The sequence below is a fragment of the Lithobates pipiens genome, unplaced genomic scaffold (genome assembly GCF_037356315.1).
Source record: "Lithobates pipiens isolate NorthernLeopardFrog02 unplaced genomic scaffold, aLitPip1_a1.2 Scaffold_27, whole genome shotgun sequence".
Taxonomy (NCBI): domain Eukaryota; kingdom Metazoa; phylum Chordata; class Amphibia; order Anura; family Ranidae; genus Lithobates; species Lithobates pipiens.
In genome coordinates, this window is record NW_027507788.1 from 110,638,163 (window position 1) to 110,659,034 (window position 20,872).

The 20,872-nt window shown below is 43.6% G+C and overlaps 1 protein-coding gene across 5 annotated transcripts in view; it reads right to left on the bottom strand.

Annotated features, from left to right (window-relative positions):
* The window catches only part of ARHGEF12 (Rho guanine nucleotide exchange factor 12), a 428,628-nt gene that overhangs the window by 188,989 nt on the left and 218,767 nt on the right, over positions 1 to 20,872 (bottom strand). For all 5 annotated transcript variants that reach the window (XM_077457372.1, XM_077457369.1, XM_077457370.1 and 2 more), the window contains one exon: positions 15,388 to 15,420. In XM_077457372.1, coding sequence (XP_077313498.1) covers positions 15,388 to 15,420 — 33 coding nt within the window. The remainder of the gene's footprint in view (positions 1 to 15,387; positions 15,421 to 20,872) is intronic.

Genomic DNA, 20,872 nt, shown 5'->3' on the forward strand with positions numbered 1-20,872 from the left:
CCCCTCCTCGTTTTTAGGGGACAAGAGATTTTCCTCTGCTTATGACCTACCCAAGGACTTCCAATGGTGGGAGCTCAGGTGCCTTACCACATTAAGGACTTTATCAAATAGATCAAGATTTTACGCATTTACACAACTACAGGAATAGTTCGCTATCCCTAGGAATGAGTTCTATAGATATCTTCAAATATTGGGATTTTTATAACAGCTCACCTGTAAAATCCTTTTCTTTTGAGGTAGATCACGGGACACAGAGACTCAGTAATTACCGATGGGTTATAGGGCATCACTAGGTGATTGGATACTGGCACACCCTAGACAGGAGGTTCAATCCCCCATATAACCCTTCCCTTACTGGAGATACCTCAGTTTTGTAGCAAAGCAATATAAGTGTATTAGAAGAGGGGAGGGACCTCCGTGCCCCGTGATGTACCTCAAAAGAAAAGGATTTTACAGGTAAGCTGTTTTAAAAATCCTATTTTCTTTCTCGTACATCACGGGACACAGAGACTCAGTAATTACTGATAGCATTTCTCTGGGACATCCTATCTGAGGGGAGGGGAACCACACAAAGTAGGGTGTAATCAGACCTGAGGACCTTGTATCGCTGCCTGCAGCACACTACGCCCAAAGGCGATATCCTCATGCCTTCTCACATCCACCTGATAAAATTTGGTGAATGTATGGACTGATGACCAGGTTGCGGCCTTGCAAATTTGAGCCATGAAGGCCTGGTGATGCACTGTCCACGAAGCACTAAAAGCCCTAGTGGAGTGCGCCTTGATCTGAAAAGGCGGCTCTTTTTGCTTCAAACCATAAGCTTGAACAATTACATGTCAAATCCACTTAGCAATGGTAGATTTTGACGCTGCCTATCCTCTATAGGACCTTCTGGCAATACAAACAAAACATCAGTTTTGCGAACCTGAGCAGTCGCTTCCAGATAGGCTTTGACTGCTCTCACTACATACAAAGAATGTAGTGACTTCTCTTCCGTAGAACAGGGATTTGGAAAAAGTAAGGCAGAACAATATCTTGGTTTAGGTGAAAACCTGAGACCACCTTCGGTAGAAAACTAGAATGAGGGCGTAACACCACTCTATCCTTGTGCGTTATTAGATACGGCTCTTTATAAGAGAGGGCCGTTAATTCTGATACTCTTCTGGCAGAAGAAATGGCCACCAGAAAAATTTCCTTGTCAACATAACTAAGGGAATTTGACGTATCGGTTCAAAAGGCTGCTTCTGTAAATCTGACAGAACTAAATTTAGGTCCCTCCCAGGGGTTTAGAGGCGCCTTAACTGGAGGATTAAGGTACGTTACCCCCTGTATAAAGCGTCTGACCAAAGAATGTGAAGCAAGTGGACGTTGAAACAGAACTGATCAGGCCAAGACCTGGCCCTTGATGGTACTCAAGGCCATCTTCATCTCTAACCCCATTTGCAGAAATTCAAGGATTCTGCTTATGACATATTTTCTGGGATGCCAACCCCTGGATTCACACCAGGAGACATATGCTTTCCAGACGCTATGATAAATCATTCTGGAAGCTGGCTTTCTTGCATTAATCAAGGTAGAGATCACAGGTCCTGAAAGCCCACGATTCTTCAGGATGTGGGTTTCAATAGCCAAACCGTTAAATTTAGCATTTGTAAGGTAGGATGGAATACTGGTCTCTGGGATAGCAGGTCTGGATGTGACGGTAGGGTCCAAGGAGATCCTACCGCCATCTTCACTATTTCTGTATACCAAGCTCTTCTGGGCCACGCTGGGTACACCAGAAGCACCAACTTCTTTTCCTGCCTGATCCTGCAAAGAAGTCGTGGCAGCAGCAGAATAGGAGGGAATGCATAAATCAGACAGAACTGATACCACGGAGATACCAACGCATCTGTCCCGCATGCAAGAGGATCCCTCGTTCTTGACACAAAGTTGTCGATCTTATTATTGAACCTGGATGCAAACAGATCTACATCCGGAACCTCCCATCTCTGGCATATGGCCAAGAAGATATTGGGGTGAAGAGATCATTCCCCTGGGACCAACTGCTGGCGACTCAAGTAGTCTGCCTGCCAGGTCTCTACCCCCGAAATGAAGATTGCCGATATGCACGGCACATGTTTTTCTGCCCAGATTAAGATCTGGTTTACTTCTCCCTGAGCTGCATGACTCTTGGTGCCTCCTTGGTGATTGATATAAGCCACTACTCTGGCATTGTTGGACTGGATCCTGACAGGGCAACCCTTCAACCCAAGTGTCCAGGCCTTTAGGGCTAGATACACCGCACGGATCTCCAGAATGTTGATGGGTAAGGTCCTCTCGGTCTTGGACCATCTCCCTTGGACAGTCGACCATTCTAGAACTGCCCCCCCAACCCGAAAGACTGGCATCTGTTACCACTGTCCAGGGAACTGGCTAAAAGGATTTTCCTTTTCGCCGATTTTCGGGTATCAACCACCGAGGCTCTGACGCACTGTAGGGGAATGAAACTGAGCGTAGGGAACTACTTCGAATGAAGCCACCATCTTCCCCAGCAACCTCATACAAAAGGCGAATAGAAGGACTCTTCTTTGCCCTGACTACCTGAATCAGTTCTTTTATAGCACTGATCTTTGCTTGGGGTAGAAATACCCTCTTCTGGGCTGTATCTATGACCAGACCCAAATACTCTAGTCTTCTTACTGGTTTTAAAGAAGACTTCTCTAATTTGAGGACCCAACCTAGGCATTTCAGGTAGTTGATTGTGGTGACCAAATTTTGGTCCAAGCGGGCTACCGACCAGTCTATGAAGAGAAGGTCATCTAGGTATGCCGTTACTGTTATGCCTTGGGTCCTTAATCTGGCCAGAGGAGTGGCCAAGATTTTTGTAAACACCCGAGCTGCAGTAGCTAGCCCGAAAGGCAGAGCTACAAACTGAAAGTGGCGTTTTTCTACTTCAAAACGCAGGTATTTTTGATGAGCAGGGAAAATAGGTACATGCAGGTATGCATCCTTGATGTCTATTGATGGCAGAAGTTCTCCTCCTTGTAGGATGGATACTACCGATCAGATTGATTCCATGTAAAAGGACCGTATTTTTAGAAATCGGTTTAGATCTTTGAGATCTATAATGGGTCTGACATCTCCATTTGGCATTGGTACCGTGAAAATGTTTGAATAAAACCCCAATCCCTGCTCTTGTGTGGGAACTACCACGATAATGTTTTACGACAATAGTCGCTCCAACGCAAGAGAGACTTCTTTTTCTCTGGGTCTCTGGGTACATTTGATCTGAGGAAACGAGAAGGGAATTCTAGTTTGTAACCTAGAGTTATTGTGGAGACCACCCATCTGTCCCGAAATTCCTCCTGCCAGAGCCCAGAGGACTTTAGCAGTCTTCCCCCCACTCGAGCAAGCGGGGGCGCCCCTTCATAAGGAGGGCTTAGTGTTTTGTTTTGAAAACCTCCCCCAGGACTTCTTTTGTCCCTGGGGTTGACTGAGGTTTAACCTTTGAGCCTGACAGAGGAGGCCATTGTGACAGCCTGGAGGCTGATGCCCCTGGCACTGGAAAAAGAGCCCGTTTAAAGGAGGGACGTTTACTCCTTTTCTTGACTGGTAAAAGGGTGCTTTTCCCACTAGAGATCCTTTGGATTTAATTGTACAAAGCCTCTCCAAACAGTCTTGCACCATGAAAGGGAAATCCAGACAGGAGTTTCTTAAATGGTGATTCGGCTGACCAATTTTTCAACCATAAGATTCTACGCATATGTACCAACCCAAACGTAAGGTGAGAGGTCTGGAGGATATAATCTCCGATAGCATCAATAGAAAAACACAAAGCCGCTGGTAGGTTGGCCAACCCCCGAGCTTGCTGTTCAGGTAAAACTTTTAGCACCTGTTTAACATGGTTTCTCAAATATTGACAGACTCCAATTGCTGCCACTGCAGGTTGAGCTACTGAACCTGCCAAGGAGAATTTTTTTTTTTAATAGGAATTTCAATTTTTTATCAGTTGGCCAGAGCCTGAAAGGGACCCCTTTGAGATCCTACTCTTCGGGGTATTTGTACCTCTTCTACTCCTAGTGCAAAGCATCAAAAGATAGAGGTACCAAAAAAAAATGCACTGACTGCTGAGCATTGTAGTTCAGAGAAGGGGCGGTGGATGTGAAGCCGCTGTAATGGCAGCGGCGGGTGGTGCAGTATGCTACCGCTCTGCCCAGGCTTGCTTCAGCCCCCTAATCTGTGTAGGGAGAGTCCCAAAAACAAAACAAAAAACCCTTACTTGCTGGGGGAGCGTAGAGCGTGGACACCAAGCAGACAGAACAGGCATGAAAGGTATGTTCTTGGCAGCCCCCGGTGGTGACTTTAGGCATAGCATATACAGTAGGAGAAAACCTACTAGAATTAGAAAAATTCTTGAGGAGTCTCCCTTAGCTTATCCAGCTGTAGGGTTTGAACAGATCCAATCTTCACCTCTCACGGTGGGCTCTGTTTAGGAAAAAAACTTCAGAGACTGGGGTCCCCTTGAATAGGGGGATCCCCAGTTCTGGGCCTGTAAAGCATCCCGCCAGGAATATGGCTGAAAAAAACAAATACTGGATCCCGGGGTCCAGCTCTCTAAAAAGAGAAGCATTACAGGTAAAACCTTGTTTCTTCAGACACAAGGCCCGGGTGTCATCCAATTCGGCCTGGAAAAGACACCTTGAATGGATCCGGTTGGCCGCAGTGAGGATATTCCAGCGGAGATCAGCACAGCACATCTTTACTTCTGACCAACACCTAAGACACTGGCAAAAAAACTGAGGTACCACCAGTAAGTGGGGGGGGGGGGGGAATGAACTTCCTGTTTAGGGTGTGCCAGTTTCCAATCACCTAGTGATACCCTATAACCCATCAGTAATTACTGAGTCTCTGTGTCCCATGAAGTTACGAGAAAGTAAATAAATTTTTTCAAAATCACTTTTCAAGCTGCATGGCAATCCTGTATTTTCCCTTTATGAAAATGTATGCCTTAATATGTCCAGGTACAGAGGGACCATTTCTATGTTATACAGCCACCTTAACGGTTTTGACCTCCTAGAGAAATCGACGGCCATGACCCGTTGTGAAACTGATGTGGACCAGGTATTTTCTATGGAAGAATGGTCAGACACGCTGAGTAACATGCATAAATGCGGGAGCCATGGCCGTAAAAGAGACTGTAGTCAAGTTACACAAGTGGTGGTATTTCATCCCAGATAGAGTGCATAAATTTTACCCTAGAGTCCCAGCTATTTGATTTAGAGGGTGTCAGGATCTGGGCACTTTATGCCATACCTTTTGGATCTGTCCACAATCGCAACACATATGGTCTCAGGCAGCAACCAGGGTTGCACACATATCAGGTGCCATGGTCACATTAACAGCCCCAATGTGTTTACTTTTCAACCCTATACCAGATATACCTCCACCTACTCAAACTGGTAAACATATTCTGTGCTATCCTGTGGGCTATAATGAATTGGCGCTCCCCAACGGATATCTGGGCCCAAGTGCTTCAGAGAATGGAATCCATTAAATTAATGGAACAAATTAACCACACTATAATGGACACAATGCATATATTCCACAATAAGTGGTCAAGTTGGTCTTCATATGGTCCTTTGTTTTAACTAAACTACTTGGAACCTATATTCGCCAAGTGCTCCCCAGCATGCCTCAATGCAACACACATCTGCCCTCTGAAGTACCGCGTCTCCATCAAGCTATTATACCGAGTGTTTTCTATTTTTCTTAAGTTTTGTTTTTCTTTCTCTCTACCATCTTAAAATCTTTATTTTATTTATTTATATGGTGACCAAAGATGTCTCCCAATGTGACCTGAAACTACCAGTTAGATCCTATACATGAGTTTATTATGTCACTTAGATTGCACCCCAGTATGTCCTAATTGTCTTTTATATAACTAAACTGCTTTATACATTTTTTCTGTTCAAATCCTAAATAAAAAGCGTTTGTATTAAAATATACACACACACATTATATATATATATATATATATATATATATATATATATATATATATATATATACACACGTTTATGAAATTTGCAAATCAGTGCATTCTGTTTTTATGTAAATTTACTCAGCGTCTCAACTTTTTGGGAATTGGGCTATAGTAAAAAAACATAAAAGCTTAATAATAAAGTGCATCTCTAACAACTTTTTTTTAAAAGATATGGATATAATGTGGAAGCATTAGACCCCCTGCCAAAAAGTGGTAGGAAATACAAAATGATAAGGATGTCCATGACTCTTTCAATGAGAACATCTGTTCCAGTGATATATCAGAGGAGATTTCCTTACACTTCCTGGTGTGTGTCTGCAACAGGAGATGAAGGCAACGCTCTCCATTAGGATACACACAGCAAAATAGACAACTGACAGGGGTTATATTCCTAGTCTATGGGAAACAAAAAAGTTTTAACTAGAGATACACTTCAAATAAATCTAAACCCATTTGATCAACTTTGAGAATATAAGCAATAAACAACTTTTCAATAGGCCTCCAGGGGCACAACGGCAGTATTCGGCGTGAGTTGCAATGCAGAGGAAGGCAGATTAGATTCAATAACATTGCCAAACTGAAATGGGATGGCATTTTTAAATAAGATCATAGTAATTCACAAAAACAATTAGGTCACAGCAAAAGCAATTCATTTCAATGACCCCTAAAAAAAAAAAACACTTTTTGGACCTCTACCTATAGGTAAGCCTAGAATAAGGCTTACCTATAGGAAGTGAAAATATCTCCTAAACGTGCGCAGTTTAGGAGATATTTCACTTGTAGTCCACCAAAATTCCAACGGCGCATGTGCAGGGAAGAAACAAAACGAAGTGCAATTTCTTCCCTAGCCCATGTCGTTAATCGAAGGCTCCCGTGCCCATGCATCGGAGTGACGTGACTTGGCTCCGGCGAATCACAGAGTCGGAGTCCGCGGCCCGGAAGGAAGAGGGGCCAGAAGATGGACGCTGCCTACACAGGGGACACCGCTGGAATCTTTTGTAGGTAAGTGGCATATAATGGGCTAGTATGTGATGTATACTAGCCCATTATGGTTTTAATTTGCAGGCTTTGCAGCAAGCAAAAGAGGAAGTAAAACCCACCAGGGTTTACCTACTCTTTATAGTGGTATTGAACCCAAAACAAAAACAGTAATAGATTTCAGCTTACCAATCATTAAATGCAGTGGGTGTAAAATAGTTTTTGTTTTTTAGGTTCCCCTCTATTTTCACTTGGTGATTTGGCCAGTAATACACCTCCTTTATGAAAGTGCCCCACACTGGATGAAACAGCACAGGAGCACAGCAGACAGCAGAATCGTCAGTCTGGGGATAGGGGAGTGTCGGATGCACTAGCAGATTTAAATACACTAACACACTGAAGTCAAACTTTAGCTCACAATGCAGTTACAACAAACTTTTTCCCTTTATGGATAAAGGTTTTACATAAATAAAAGCCGATCATTGTAAGCACCCCTGTCAGTGGTAAACTGTTTGTCTAAACCCTGTAAACTGACATATTTGGAAGAGAGCATGTTCTTTTGAAAAACAGACTTTCTGGCTGGATCACCAGAGGAAAATAGAAGAAAGCTTAAAAAATAAAACAAATGCAGTCATGACATCTAGGAATCGGTAGGCTGCAATATTATAAAATGTATGCTTTTTGATTTAATATTGCAGTATAACTACATACAAAACTTTGTTTTGGATAGAGTCTAGAGGGACTAGAACACCTGTCAGGTTTTTATTTCCGTCTTTGACCCCATTAGGCTGGGTTAACTAACACACACACACACACACACACACACACACACACACACACACACACACACACACACACACACACACACACACACACACCTATTCAGGTGCTAGTTGGGCCCAAAATTTTGGCTGAATTTGCACCTGAATTGGAACCAAAGAAGCACAGGACCCTTTCCAAATGCAGACCGTGGCCGTCCCGGAGTTGTGTGAACCGGCTGCATTGAGAGCCGGGCTCACTCTCCTGTCATTGGATGAACTGGATGGATTCGCAGAAGTGTGAATCCAGCCTTAAGGAGATTCATCCTCTCTATCTGTCCCGTTTACCATCATCACTGAAAGTAAAAGAAAATCCCAAATTTTGGGTTGCCCCACAAAAGTAAAAGTGGAAATCTTCCAGTGGGGACACTAATTCTGGTGACCTGGGGGTCACCAAGGAATTCCTTTAACCACTTCCCGACCGGCGCACGACGATGTACGTCGACAGAATGGCACGGGCAGGCATATGGGCGTACCTGTACGTCCCGGCCTTCCCGCGGGTCGGGGGCCCGATCGGGCCCCCGCCCGGTGCCTGCGGCGGTCGGTATTCGTTCGCGAGCGATCCGGGATGAGGGGGCGGCCATTCATTCATGGCCACCCCCTCGCGATCGCTCCCGACGAATAGAAATCCTTCGTGACATCACTTCCTCTCCTGTAATGTAAACACAGGAGAGGAAGTGATGTAATCTCTCCTCCGTGTCGGTATTTTTCGTTCCGACACCGAGGAGAGAGGATCGGTGAGTTGCACCAACACGACACTTCACAGTAGAACATGCCAGGCACACTCACACCCCCCCGATCACCCCCCCCAATTACCCCTGCCCCCCAGTCACAGTGACACCAATGTCATTTTTTTTTTTTGCATTGGTGTCATTTGTGACTGTAATAACTGTTAGGGCAGTTAGGGTTAGCCCCCTTTAGTTCTAATGTACCCCCCTAACCCCCCCAATAAAGGTTTAACCCCGTGATCACCCCCCGTCGCCAGTGTCACTAACGCTGGGTTCACATTGCAGCGGTTTATGAGAACGAATGTGATTCGCACCGCACTGCAGTGCAAATCACATCCGATCTCTGTGCGATTCGAGTTCAGCCATACAGATAGTATGGCTGAATTCGCATCGCACCCGCCGCAAATTCGCACGGGACCCTTTTTTTGGCCCGCAGCAGAATCGGATCGCATGGGTGTTCACACCATGCGATCCGAGTTTGCAGATCGCACTGCGATATGCGAACTGATCTGGGGGTGTCATTAACATTTCACTGACACTCCCAGCAGTTCGCATAGGGCAGTGTGAACTGCCGCCGGGAGGCATGCGATGCGGGAACCCACCGCGGATTCGTGGCGTTCCCACATCGCTCCAGTGTGAACCCAGCCTAATAAGCGATCATTTTTCTGATCGCTGTATTAGTGTCACAGGTGACGCTAGTTAGGCAGGTAGGTATTTAGGTTCGCCGCAGCTTTTTATAGCGCCAGGGACCCCCATATACTACCGCATAAAGCCCCCTGATTGCCCCCTAGTTAACCCTTTCACCAGTGATCACCATATAACTGTTACAGGTGACGCTGGATGGTTAGTTATTTTTTTATGGTTTCAGGGCACCCGCCATTTATTACCTAGTCTCACTAGTGTACCCCTAAATTTAGGGGTGTCTACTTTCCAAAATGGGGTCATTTGGGGGGGGTTTGTGCCATCTTGGCATTTTATGGCCTTTAAAACTGTAACGCCCTTAGAAAGCCTGAAGGCGGTGCTTGGTTTTCGGGGCCCCGTACGCGGCTAGGCTCCCAAAAAGTCCCACATATGTGGTATCCCCGTACTCAGGAGAAGCAGCAGAATTTATTTTGGGGTGTCATTTCACATATGCCCATGGCATGCGTGAGCAATATATCATTTAGTGACAACTTTGTGAAAAAAAAAAAAAAAAGTTTGTAATTTTCCCGCAACTTGTGGCAAAATATAAAATATTCCATGGACTCAACATGCCTCTCAGCAAATAGCTTGGGGTGTCTACTTTCTAAAATGGGGTCATTTGTGGGGGTTTTGTGCCATCTTGGCATTTTATGGCCTTCAAAACTGTAATAGGTAGTGAGAAGTGAAATCAAAAATTTACGCCCTTAGAAAGCCTGAAGGCGGTGCTTGGTTTTCGGGGCCCCGTACGCGGCTAGGCTCCCAAAAAGTCCCACATATGTGGTATCCCCGTACTCAGGAGAAGCAGCAGAATTTATTTTGGGGTGTCATTTCACATATGCCCATAGCATGTGTGAGCAATATATCATTTAGTGACAACTTTGTGTAAAAAAAAAAAAAAAATATTTTTTTTTTGTCATTATTCAATCGCTTGAGGCAAAAAAATAAAATATTCAATGGGCTCAACATGCCACTTATCAATTTCCTTAGGGGGTCTACTTTCCAAAATGGGGTCATTTGGGGGGCTTTTGTACTGCCCTGCCATTTTAGCACCTCAAGAAATGAGATAGGCAGTCGTAAACTAAAAGCTGCGTAAATTCCAGAAAACGTACCTTAGTTTGTAGATGTGACAACTTTTGCGCAAACCAATAAATATACAATTATTGACTTTTTTTTTACCAAAGACATGTGGCTGAATACATTTTGGCCTAAATGTATGACTAAAATTGAGTTTATTGGATTTTTCTAATAACAAAAATTAGAAAATATCATTTTTTTTCAAAATTTGCGGTCTTTTTATGTTTATATCGCAAAAAAATGAAAATCGCAGAGTCAGTCAAATACCTTTAAAAGAAAGCTCTATTTGTGGGAAGAAAAGGACGCAAATTTTGTTTGGGTACAACATTGCATGACCGCGCAATTACCAGTTAAAGCAGCGCAGTGCCAAATTGTAAAAAGACCTCTGGTCATTGACCAGCAAAATGGTCCGGTCTGAAAGTGGTTAATTTGTAGAGATTTCCTTCCAATTCCTGTTTGGCTAATTGACAGGAAGTGAAGGGAAGGGAAATCTCTGCTATGGGACACAGATGATGGGGGGGGGGGGGGGAGAGGAATTCATCTGATGGGGGTTCCTCTTCTATCCAAAATGTAAAAAATAAAAAATAAAGTAGGATTTTTAAAACAGATCACCTGTAAAATCCCTTTTATTTTCTCCCCCATATAACCCCTCCCATTACTGGGAGTCTTCCGTTTTGTAGCCAAGCAATACAAGTGTATAAGAAGGGACCTCTGTGTCCCCTGATGTACATCAAAGAAAAGGATTTTACAGGTAGGCCATTTTTAAAAATCCTGTTTTCTTTTCTTACATCAGGGGACACAGAGCCATAGTAATTACTATGTGGGATGTCCCATAGCAATGGTAACTGAAGGGGGGGGCATAACAAGAAACAGGAGGCCAGAGGACTCATACGGCAGCCTGCAGTATATGCTGTGCCCGAAGGCAATATCCTCATGACCTTTAACCTTCCTAGCGGTAATCCCGAGTCTGGCTCGGGTTGGGATTTTCATTACAGGAGTGGTAACCCCCAGCCAGACTCGGGATCGCACCGCTCGATGCAGGGGAGGACACAGGGAGAGTTACTCACCTTGTCCCCTGGATCCAGCGATGTCCGCCGCGCTGTGTGATTGAGCCGTCCTGCGCTCGATTCACAGTGCCGAATGCCGCCGAGCTCCGTTCCCTGCGACGTTACGACGCACGGGAGCGGAGAACGGCGGCAAATTCAAAAAAGTAAAAACACACAAAACACACACAGCACTGTAATCTTACAGATTACAGTGCTGTATTAAAAAATACACACCCCCTTTGTCCCTAGTGGTCTGTGCAGTGCCCTGCATGCGCTTTTATATTATAAATACTGTTTTTTCTGCCTGGAATTTGGAGATTGTCCATAGCAACCAAAACATGTCCCTTTTTCAGTTTTTTGGGGGATTTGATTACATTATTGAATAATTTTTATTATTCTTTATTATATTATAAACTTTATCATACCCGGGATGTCCGCTAGACTCTGGTTTGAAGAGATTTCAGAGCGTTATTTTTAAGAATTACAGGACTACAAAATAAAAGCCAAATTTCCATGCAAAATAATTGTACCGCTTTCAGCACCTTATTCCAGACTGAATCATACCGCCAGGGAGGTTAATATCAATTTGATAAAATCTGATAAATGTATGAACCGAAGACCAAGTCGCAGTCTTACAGATCTGAGCCATAGAGGCCTGATGATGCACCACCCAAGAGGCACTAATCGCCCGGGACGAGTGTGCTCTTAACCTGAGAAGGAAGAATTTTCTTATTTAGGCTGAAGCTTGAACAATCACTTGACAAATCTATTTGAAAAATATGGATCTTGATGCTGCCTGTCCACATCTTGGACCCTCTGGCAGTACAAACAAAACCTATGTTTTGCAAACCTGAGCGGCCGCCTTTAAATAGACTCTGATTGCTCTTACTACATCAAGAGAATGTAGTGCTTTCTCTAACCCAGATTTAGGCTCTGGGGAAAAAGAAGGAAGAATAATAACTTGGTTTAAATGAAAACCTGTTACCACTTTTGGTAGGAATTCAGGATGAGGACATAAAACCACCTCATCCTTATGCGTGATGAAATATGGCTCTTATAAGACAGAGCTGTTAGTTCCGATACTCTTCTAGCAGAAGAAATGATAAGCAGAAAAGATTATCTGTCTAGTCAAAAGAACCAAGGGAATTTCTCGTAAGGTTCAACTGACTAAGCAAAGCAGATGAGACCAATCTTAAATCCCAAGGATTTAGAGGTGCCTTGATAGAGGGAATAAATGTGTTACCCCCTGAATAAGCTACGCACCAAGAGTGGGAAGCAAGAGGCCACAGGAAAAACTCTGACAAGGCCGGGATCTGGCTCTTGATAGACGTCAAGATCAGCTTCACTTCGGATCCCATATGCAGGACATCAGGAATCCTGCCTATGACATACTCTCTGGGGTGCCAACCCCTGGATCCACCTTCCAGACCTCCATAGTAAGCGATTCTCTAAGCCGGCTTCCTGGCATTAATCAAAGTAGATCACCCACAAACTTTTATAGAGTGGAATTCAACAGTCAGTTCAATTTTTCGTCTGTACGGGAAGGATGAAATACCAGACCTTGTGCAAGAAGGGCTGGCTATAATGGCAGAGTCCGAAGGTAAATCTTCTGGGACTCGCTGTGGGGCCGCCAGAATCTCCTCCTTTTGTTCCTGCTTAATCCTGCGGAGAAGGCGCGGAAGTAGAACTGGAGGAAATGCATAGATCAGTGAAAACTGATCCCATGGGAAGACTAATGCGTCTGTTCTGCCTGTTAGCGGACCTCTTGTTCTCGACATAAAATTGTCGACTTTGTTGATGAATCTGGACGTGAATAGGTCCATGTCTGGAATACCCCATCTTCTGACATATCGCAAGGAAGATGTCGGGGTGAAGAGATCATTCTCCCCGAAATAACTGTTGGCGACTCAAGTAATACACCTGAAAAATTAGAATTGCTGATAAGCAAGGAATGTTGTGTTCTGCCCAAGCATTATTCACCTCTTTTTGGGCTGCACAACCCCTTGTGCCCCCCTGGTGATTGATGTAAGCCACCGCCGTGGCCTTGCCAGACTGAATCCTGTCAGGACAGTCCCGCAGGCTGCCCGCCAAGATTCTAGGGCCAGGCGTACTGCCCGAATCTTCCAAAAAATTTGATAGGCAAGGTCCTCTAATCTGGACCATCTCCCCTGGACAGAATCTTCTTCCAGGGCTGGTCCCCAGCCTAGAAGGCTGGCATCTGTTAACACCTTCTAGGATAAAGATTTTCCCTTTTGCTGGATAACAACCACCAATTTAGGCTCTGACTATGTCGGGAGCCAAGCGTTACTGGAAACAAACAAGGCCTGAATTTTTATTCCAGAACGACAGGATGGTGTCTTGAAGCAGTCTTTGAGTAAAACTGCACGTAAGGAATGGCGTTGAAGGAGGCCACCATTTACCCTAAAAATCTCCTGCACAGCCGAATGAAGGAACTTTCCTTTGTTTTCATAAGTTGAGTTAGTCCTACAATGGAACTGATTCTTGCCTGGGGTAAGAATACCTTCTTCTGTATGGTATCTATAACCAGCCCCCAAGTACCGTAATCTCCTTTATGGTTTTAAGGAGAATCTTCCTAGGTTGAGAATCCAACCTAGAGATTTCAGATATTTACGGCTGAGATCAGACTCTGTTTGTTTTATTTTATTTACTGCTACTTTAGTGAACACTTTAGAGAGACCTAAATCAACTATTGTTCATTGTCTCTTCACCTTTCAACATTGTAGCATTTAATCCTTAAATATAATTTTTTCCCCTACCTATTCCGTTAATTAAGGGCTACAAACACGCCCATTTACAAATAACAGATTTACAAAAAGTTACCCCCCCCCCCCCCCACCCACAGACTCTGGTTTTAGACCTGAGACTGAATGATCTATTAAAAGTAGATGTTATGCCTTGAGCCTTTAACCTGGCTAAAGGAGGTGCCAGAATCTTTCAGAACACTCGTGGTGCTGTGGCTAAGACGAATGGCAGGGCCACAACTGAAAAAAATATTTTATATTTCAAATCGCAGAAATTTCTGGTAAGCGGGAAACTTTGGCACATGGAGATATGCAACTCCCCTCCTTGCAGGATGGACACAGCCGATCGAATTATGAAAGGATCGGATGTTCAAGTGCCGATTCAGATCTTCGAGATCTAGAATGGATATTATCTCTCCGTTTGGTTCTGGAACCTTAAAAGGTTTGAGCCAAACCTCTGTTCCACTAAGTGAATCTCTGATATTACCGACTGGGATAACAGCTGATCCAGAGGCCAGAAAGAAATCTTATTGCTTTTCCTCTTTGTTCTTAAAACACCCACCACACTGTGTTGTGATACCAATCTGCTCACCTCTACATTTACCTCTTCAACCAAAAAGGACAGCATTCTCTCTCTTCATAGTGTTGTATTGTGTTGTATATATGTCCCTCAATAAAATAAAGATCCAATCTAATGCTCTGTTTATACAAAATGTATTAGTAAAAGCACACAAATACATTTTAACAGGTTGGCATTTAAATGGTTAAAAAAACAATGTGGGTATCAACCTACAAAGGTATGTGACTGTTCTGATGTTTCAACCTATTTCAGGGGAAAAAAATTGAGCCTTTAACATCACTTTTAGCAAGAAACACTCTTTTTATGGTCATCAGAGCTCCATTTGGAAGCCTGACAGAAGACCTAGCCTAATGATAGCAATATGAATATTCATAAATTGAGAGTGGTTACCCTTGCGGGTAGCCAATTTTTCTATGTAGTTCTGTTTCCTTTCTTTTGCTCAGGGTGCAGTATGTTTTATGAGATTTAATAATAATATATAGATCCTAAGCCTTTTTTCCTGGCCCCTTATTAATAGACCTGAGATCAGCCTATTATACGGCTTCTTCTTTCTTGATTAAAATAGAAAATTTCAACAGTAGTGGAGAGTGATTTTTAGTAACTACAGGCTAACAAAGAAATATGTTGCCAAGTGCCACTGATATTAAAGCAAATCATTTCACAATTTATTTTGTACAGATGTCGTCGGATCTTACCATTTTTCTTCCTCAGGTGGCTGTGATGCGAGTCTATAATGCAGAATGAAGAGATGTTATAAAAAAAAAAGAAAATAGACTGCCACACAGCAAATAACCAGTTTGACACATCTGATTTGATGCAGATTTTCAAAATGTTAAGAACTTGTTTCTACATATCAACCGCAGCCAACTGGCTACCAAAACATCAATCAAATTACCATGACTTAAGTTCATACTGGTAAAAGCTGACAGACAGGGAGGGGAGAGGGAAGGAGGACACAGGAGACAGGAGCAGGGCTGCGGATGACTGAGGCACGTAAACTGACCATGGTGTCACGGCTCAGCAGCCATGATACACCCTGGTCAGTTTACAGAGGGGAGGGTAGGAACTGGCATGGTCAGCCAGGTTTTTTAGGTGTTACAGGGGGCCAAATTACACAGCACAAACACTTTGCTGTATAACATGCTTTAAAAGGAGCAGGATCCATTTATTTTTTTAGGTTAACAAATGCTTTAAAAGGTGAACCCTGTTTTGCCCATGCAAAGCAAATCAACGGGTTCACATAAAGGGGTTGTAAAGGGAATATTTTTTTTAAAATAACAAACGTTATGCTTACCTCCACTGTGCAGCTCGTTTTGCACAGAGTGGCCCCGAACCTGGTCTTCCGGGGTCCATCGGCGGCTGTCTCGGCTTCCCCCCCGCAAGTACTTCTCTTGTTCATGCGAGCTCCCTCGCATGGTGAGAAGCACTTGCAGGCGTGCTCCCGTGATACAGCCAGCGGCTATAGCCACTCACTGTATCACTCGGCTCCACCCCCTGGCGCGCCGCATCATTGGAGGTGATTGACATCAGCGCGAGCCAATGGCTGCGCTGCTTTCAATCCATCCACTCCAGCCAATCAACGGCCAGGCTGAGTGGCGAAGAGGATGTCGGGTACAAGCGCGGGACTTTCCAGAAGACAGGTAAGTAAAACGGGGTGCCGACACCGTCATATGTTTTTTCATCTTAATGCATAGAATGCATTAAGGTGAAAAAAATTACCTTTACAACCCCTTTAAAGTATAACGATTTGCAAAACATTTTCTTCATTTCGGATAGAATAGGGGAGGGTTATAACCCATAGTATTTTTTTTTTCCCATTAGGGAGGAGATTTTCCTTCACTTCCTTTCCCGTAGCTAAAACAGGAAATGAGAGAAAATTCTGTAGATTAAGATCTTTTAACATTTGCTCTGTAGCTAAAAACACAAAAACATCTCACAACAGAAGCAATTTTTACAAACAAAGGCTCGACAAATTCCAGTAACCAGGTTGTTGTGGCAACTTAAATTTTCCTGGCAAACAGGATGTCCCATAAGCTCCCACTTTCAGGACTGAATTCACACCACAATTTCCATGTTTCAGGTGCCTTTCTGCATTTGCACTTTTTGTGTGTTCCAATGCATTTTTTACTCTTTTTCTTCATCTCAGTTAAAGACATGTGCATTCTGGTGCAATTATGATGCGTTCCAGATGCCTTTTATAGAGAAAAAAATGCAGCATTTTCTACTTTTGCACTGCACTGAAATGCATTGCACCGAAATACATGAAAACACTGTGCATGAGTTTTTGATATATATCACTTAGACACCTTCCTGCCCAAGCCAATTATCAGCTTTCAGCGCAGTAGCAATTTGAATGACAATTGCACAGTCATACAACACTGTACCCAAACAAATTGTTTATTGTTTTGTTCCCACAAATAGAGCTTTCCTTTGGTGGGATTTGATCACCTCTGCGATTTTTATTTTTTGCGCAACAAATAAAAAAAGACCGAAAATTTTGAAAAAAAAAAGTTTTTCTTTGTTTCTGTTAAAAAAAAATTGTAGATAAGTACGTTTTCTTCTTCAATGACGGGCACTGATATGGCTGCACTGACGGGCACTGATATGGCTGCACTGACGGGCACTGATATGGCTGCACTGACGGGCACTGATATGGCTGCACTGACGGGCACTGATATGGCTGCACTGACGGGCACTGATATGGCTGCACTGACGATAGGCACCGATGAGATGGCACTGGTATGCGGCACTGATGGCCACTCATAGGCGGCACTGATGGGAGCCGGGAGGCTGTTTACCAAGATCGGTGTAGTGGTGCGTCAGACTGACACACCGCTCCACCAGTCACTGCAATGTGCACCCCCACGGGCGCGTGGCAGCTGTTATCCTGAAGGACGCCATATGACCACTTCCCACCACCACTTCCCGGATGACAATCTGCTATTAGGTGGACGGCCGATGCCCCCCCTATATAGGACTAATGGATAGATTCATGCATTTCATGAATTTATCTATGGCTGCCGCTGCCACCCCCCATCAGGCGCCCAGCCCCTTTTCGGATGCCGGGTGCCTGAATTGCAGAGGCAGGGTTGTTGTTTTTTTAAGCACCTGATTTTACCCATAGGCTTTAATAGGCTTCAAAAAAGGTAGACTGTGTGGACTGCATTGCGTTTGGAGTCCACCCAGATGTGTAAGAAAAGCACCTGAATAATTGCTTTTCCAACACTGAACCTCCCCTCCACCAATCAGGAAGTGCGGGTCCAATACCCATCACCTGATTGGCTGAAGGTACAAGTGCCCCTATTGGATGCCTATCAGAAAGGAAGAAGAGAGAAGGGGAAGCACGTAGGACACAGAAGCCATCCCACGTCACCCGTTGCCTGACCCGCCACCAAGATAAGGCAAGTGCCGGGCAGGCAGTGGTTGCAATCGATGGGGCACAAGTGGCTGCATTTGATAGGTTTTATTTTCCAGTATTTTTCAGTTTGTTTGTGCCCCGAAAATTTTTTGGAGCACCAGCCACCACTGAAGGCAACTGAACATTAAATGGAAGCAGTACAAAGGGCAACCATGGAGGAAGACAGAAGCCTGTTAACCCTGTCGCCTCCCTTCATATATTTAGGCAGTGATGCAGGCAAGGCAGGAAAATTCTCACACGAACCAGACTTCTAGTGCTTCTTTAAGCTACTCTGAGCTCCTCATCCCAAATACAACCAAGCAATATGCTAGACCAGATCATGAATGGTTTTACTACCAGGTATATATACAGGTCCACCTAATATTAAATGGACCCTGCGCAAACATTTTCTTGGCTTCCCAGCCCCCCTCCTACGCAATTTCACTCTCAACCTGCCCTGAGAGCAGCTAGACTCAAAATCAGTTTACTACAGCAGATCAGGTAGCGATTGCAATTGGTTCCTAGAAGTTACAGTACACATTACGGCTCATTGATTAGTTGATAGAGGTTACAGCACATAATTTATGCTTGCCGATTGGTTGCTAGAGGTTACTGCGCATCCTTAACACTCGTTGATTAATTTAGAGAGGTTACTGCACATTACTTCTTCCTAATTGGATGCTAGACGTTACTGCACACATCATTACTGCTAACTGGTTGCTAGAGGTTACTGCACAACATTATTGCTCACTGATTGGTTGATAAAGGTTACAACACATCATCTCATCATGGCCTGTACACCATGGACTGGGGAGGTGAGGGGAAGCTGGACACAATTAACCCTTTTATAGCTGGCAGAAGAGCACAGTTGTAAGTGCACGATTAACCCTTTCATATCCGTTGGACATGTATGATTAACCATTTCTTTGCTAGAAGAGCCCAAGTGAAAATGCATATTATTTCCAGCAGGAATATTCTAGCATTAAAAGGGTCAATCATGTGCTTCCCCTGGGATTGAATGGATTTATATTAATTATATATATATATATATATATATATATATATATATATATATATATATATATATATATATATATATATACACACATACACACACACACACACACACACAGTGCCTTGTGAAAGTATTCGGCCCCCTTGAACTTTTCAACCTTTTGCCACATTTCAGGCTTCAAACATAAAGATATAAAATTTTATTTTTTTGTGAAGAATCACCAACAAGTGGGACACAATTGTGAAGTGGAACGAAATCTATTGGATATTTTAAACTTTTTCAGCAAATAAAAAACTGAAAAGTGGTGCGTGCAAAATTATTCGGCCCCTTTACTTTCAGTGCAGCAAACTCACTCCAGAAGTTCAGCGAGGATCTCTGAATGATCCAATGTTGTCCTAAATGACTGATGGTGATAAATAGAATCCACCTGTGTGTAATCAAGTCTCTGTATAAATGCACCTGCTCTGTGATAGTCTCAGGGTTCTGTTGAAAGCACAGAGAGCATCATGAAGACCAAGGAACACACCAGGCAGGTCTGTAATATTGTTGTGGAGAAGTTTAAAGCCGGATTTGGATACAAAAAGATTTCCCAAGCTTTAAACATCCCAAGGAGCACTGTGCAAGCGATCATTTTGAAATGGAAGGAGTATCAGACCACTGAAAATCTACCAAGACCTGGCCGTCCCTCTAAACTTTCAGCTCAGACAAGGAGAAGACTGATCAGAGATGCAGCCAAGAGGCCCATGATCACTCTGGATGAACTGCAGAGAACTACAGCTGAGGTGGGAGAGTCTGTCCATAGGACAAAAATCATTCGTACACTGCACAAATCTGGCCTTTATGGAAGAGTGGCAAGAAGAAAGCCATTTCTCAAAGATATCCATAAAAAATCTCGTCTAAAGTTTGCCACAAGCCACCTGGGAGACACACCAAACATGTGGAAGAAGGTGCTCTGGTCAGATGAAACCAAAATCGAACTTTTTGCCCACAATGCAAAACGATATGTTTGGCGTAAAAGCAACACAGCTCATCACCCTCAACACACCATCCCCACTGTCAAACATGGTGGTGGCAGCGTCATGGTTTGGGCCTGATTTTCTTCAGCAGGGACAGGGAAGATGATTAAAATTGAGGGGAAGATGGATGCAGCCAAATACAGGACCATTCTGGATGAAAACCTGTTGGAGTCTGCAAAAGACCTGAAACTGGGACAGAGATTTATCTTCCAACAAGACAATGATCCCAAACATACAGCAAAATCTACAAAGGAATGGTTCACAAATAAACGTATACAGGTGTTAGAATGGCCAAGTCAAAGTCCAGACCTGAATCCAATCGAGAATCTGTGGAAAGAGCTGCAAACTGCTGTTCACAAACGCTCTCCATCCAACCTCACTGAGCTCGAGCTGTTTTGCAAGGAAGAAAGGGCAAGAATTTCAGTCTCTCGATGTGCAAAACTGATAGAGACATACCCCAAGCGACTTGCAGCTGTAATCACAGCAAAAGGTGGCTCTACAAAGTATTAGTAACGCAAGGGGGCCAAATAATTTTGCACGCCCCACTTTTCATTTTTTTATTAGTTAAAAAATACAATAGATTTCGTTCCACTTCACAATTGTGCCCCACTTGTTGGTGATTCTTCACAAAAAATAAAAATGTTATATCTTTATGTTTGAAGCCTGAAATGTGGCAAAAGGTTGAAAAGTTCAAGGGGGCCGAATACTTTTGCAAGGCACTGTCTATATATATATATATATATATATATATA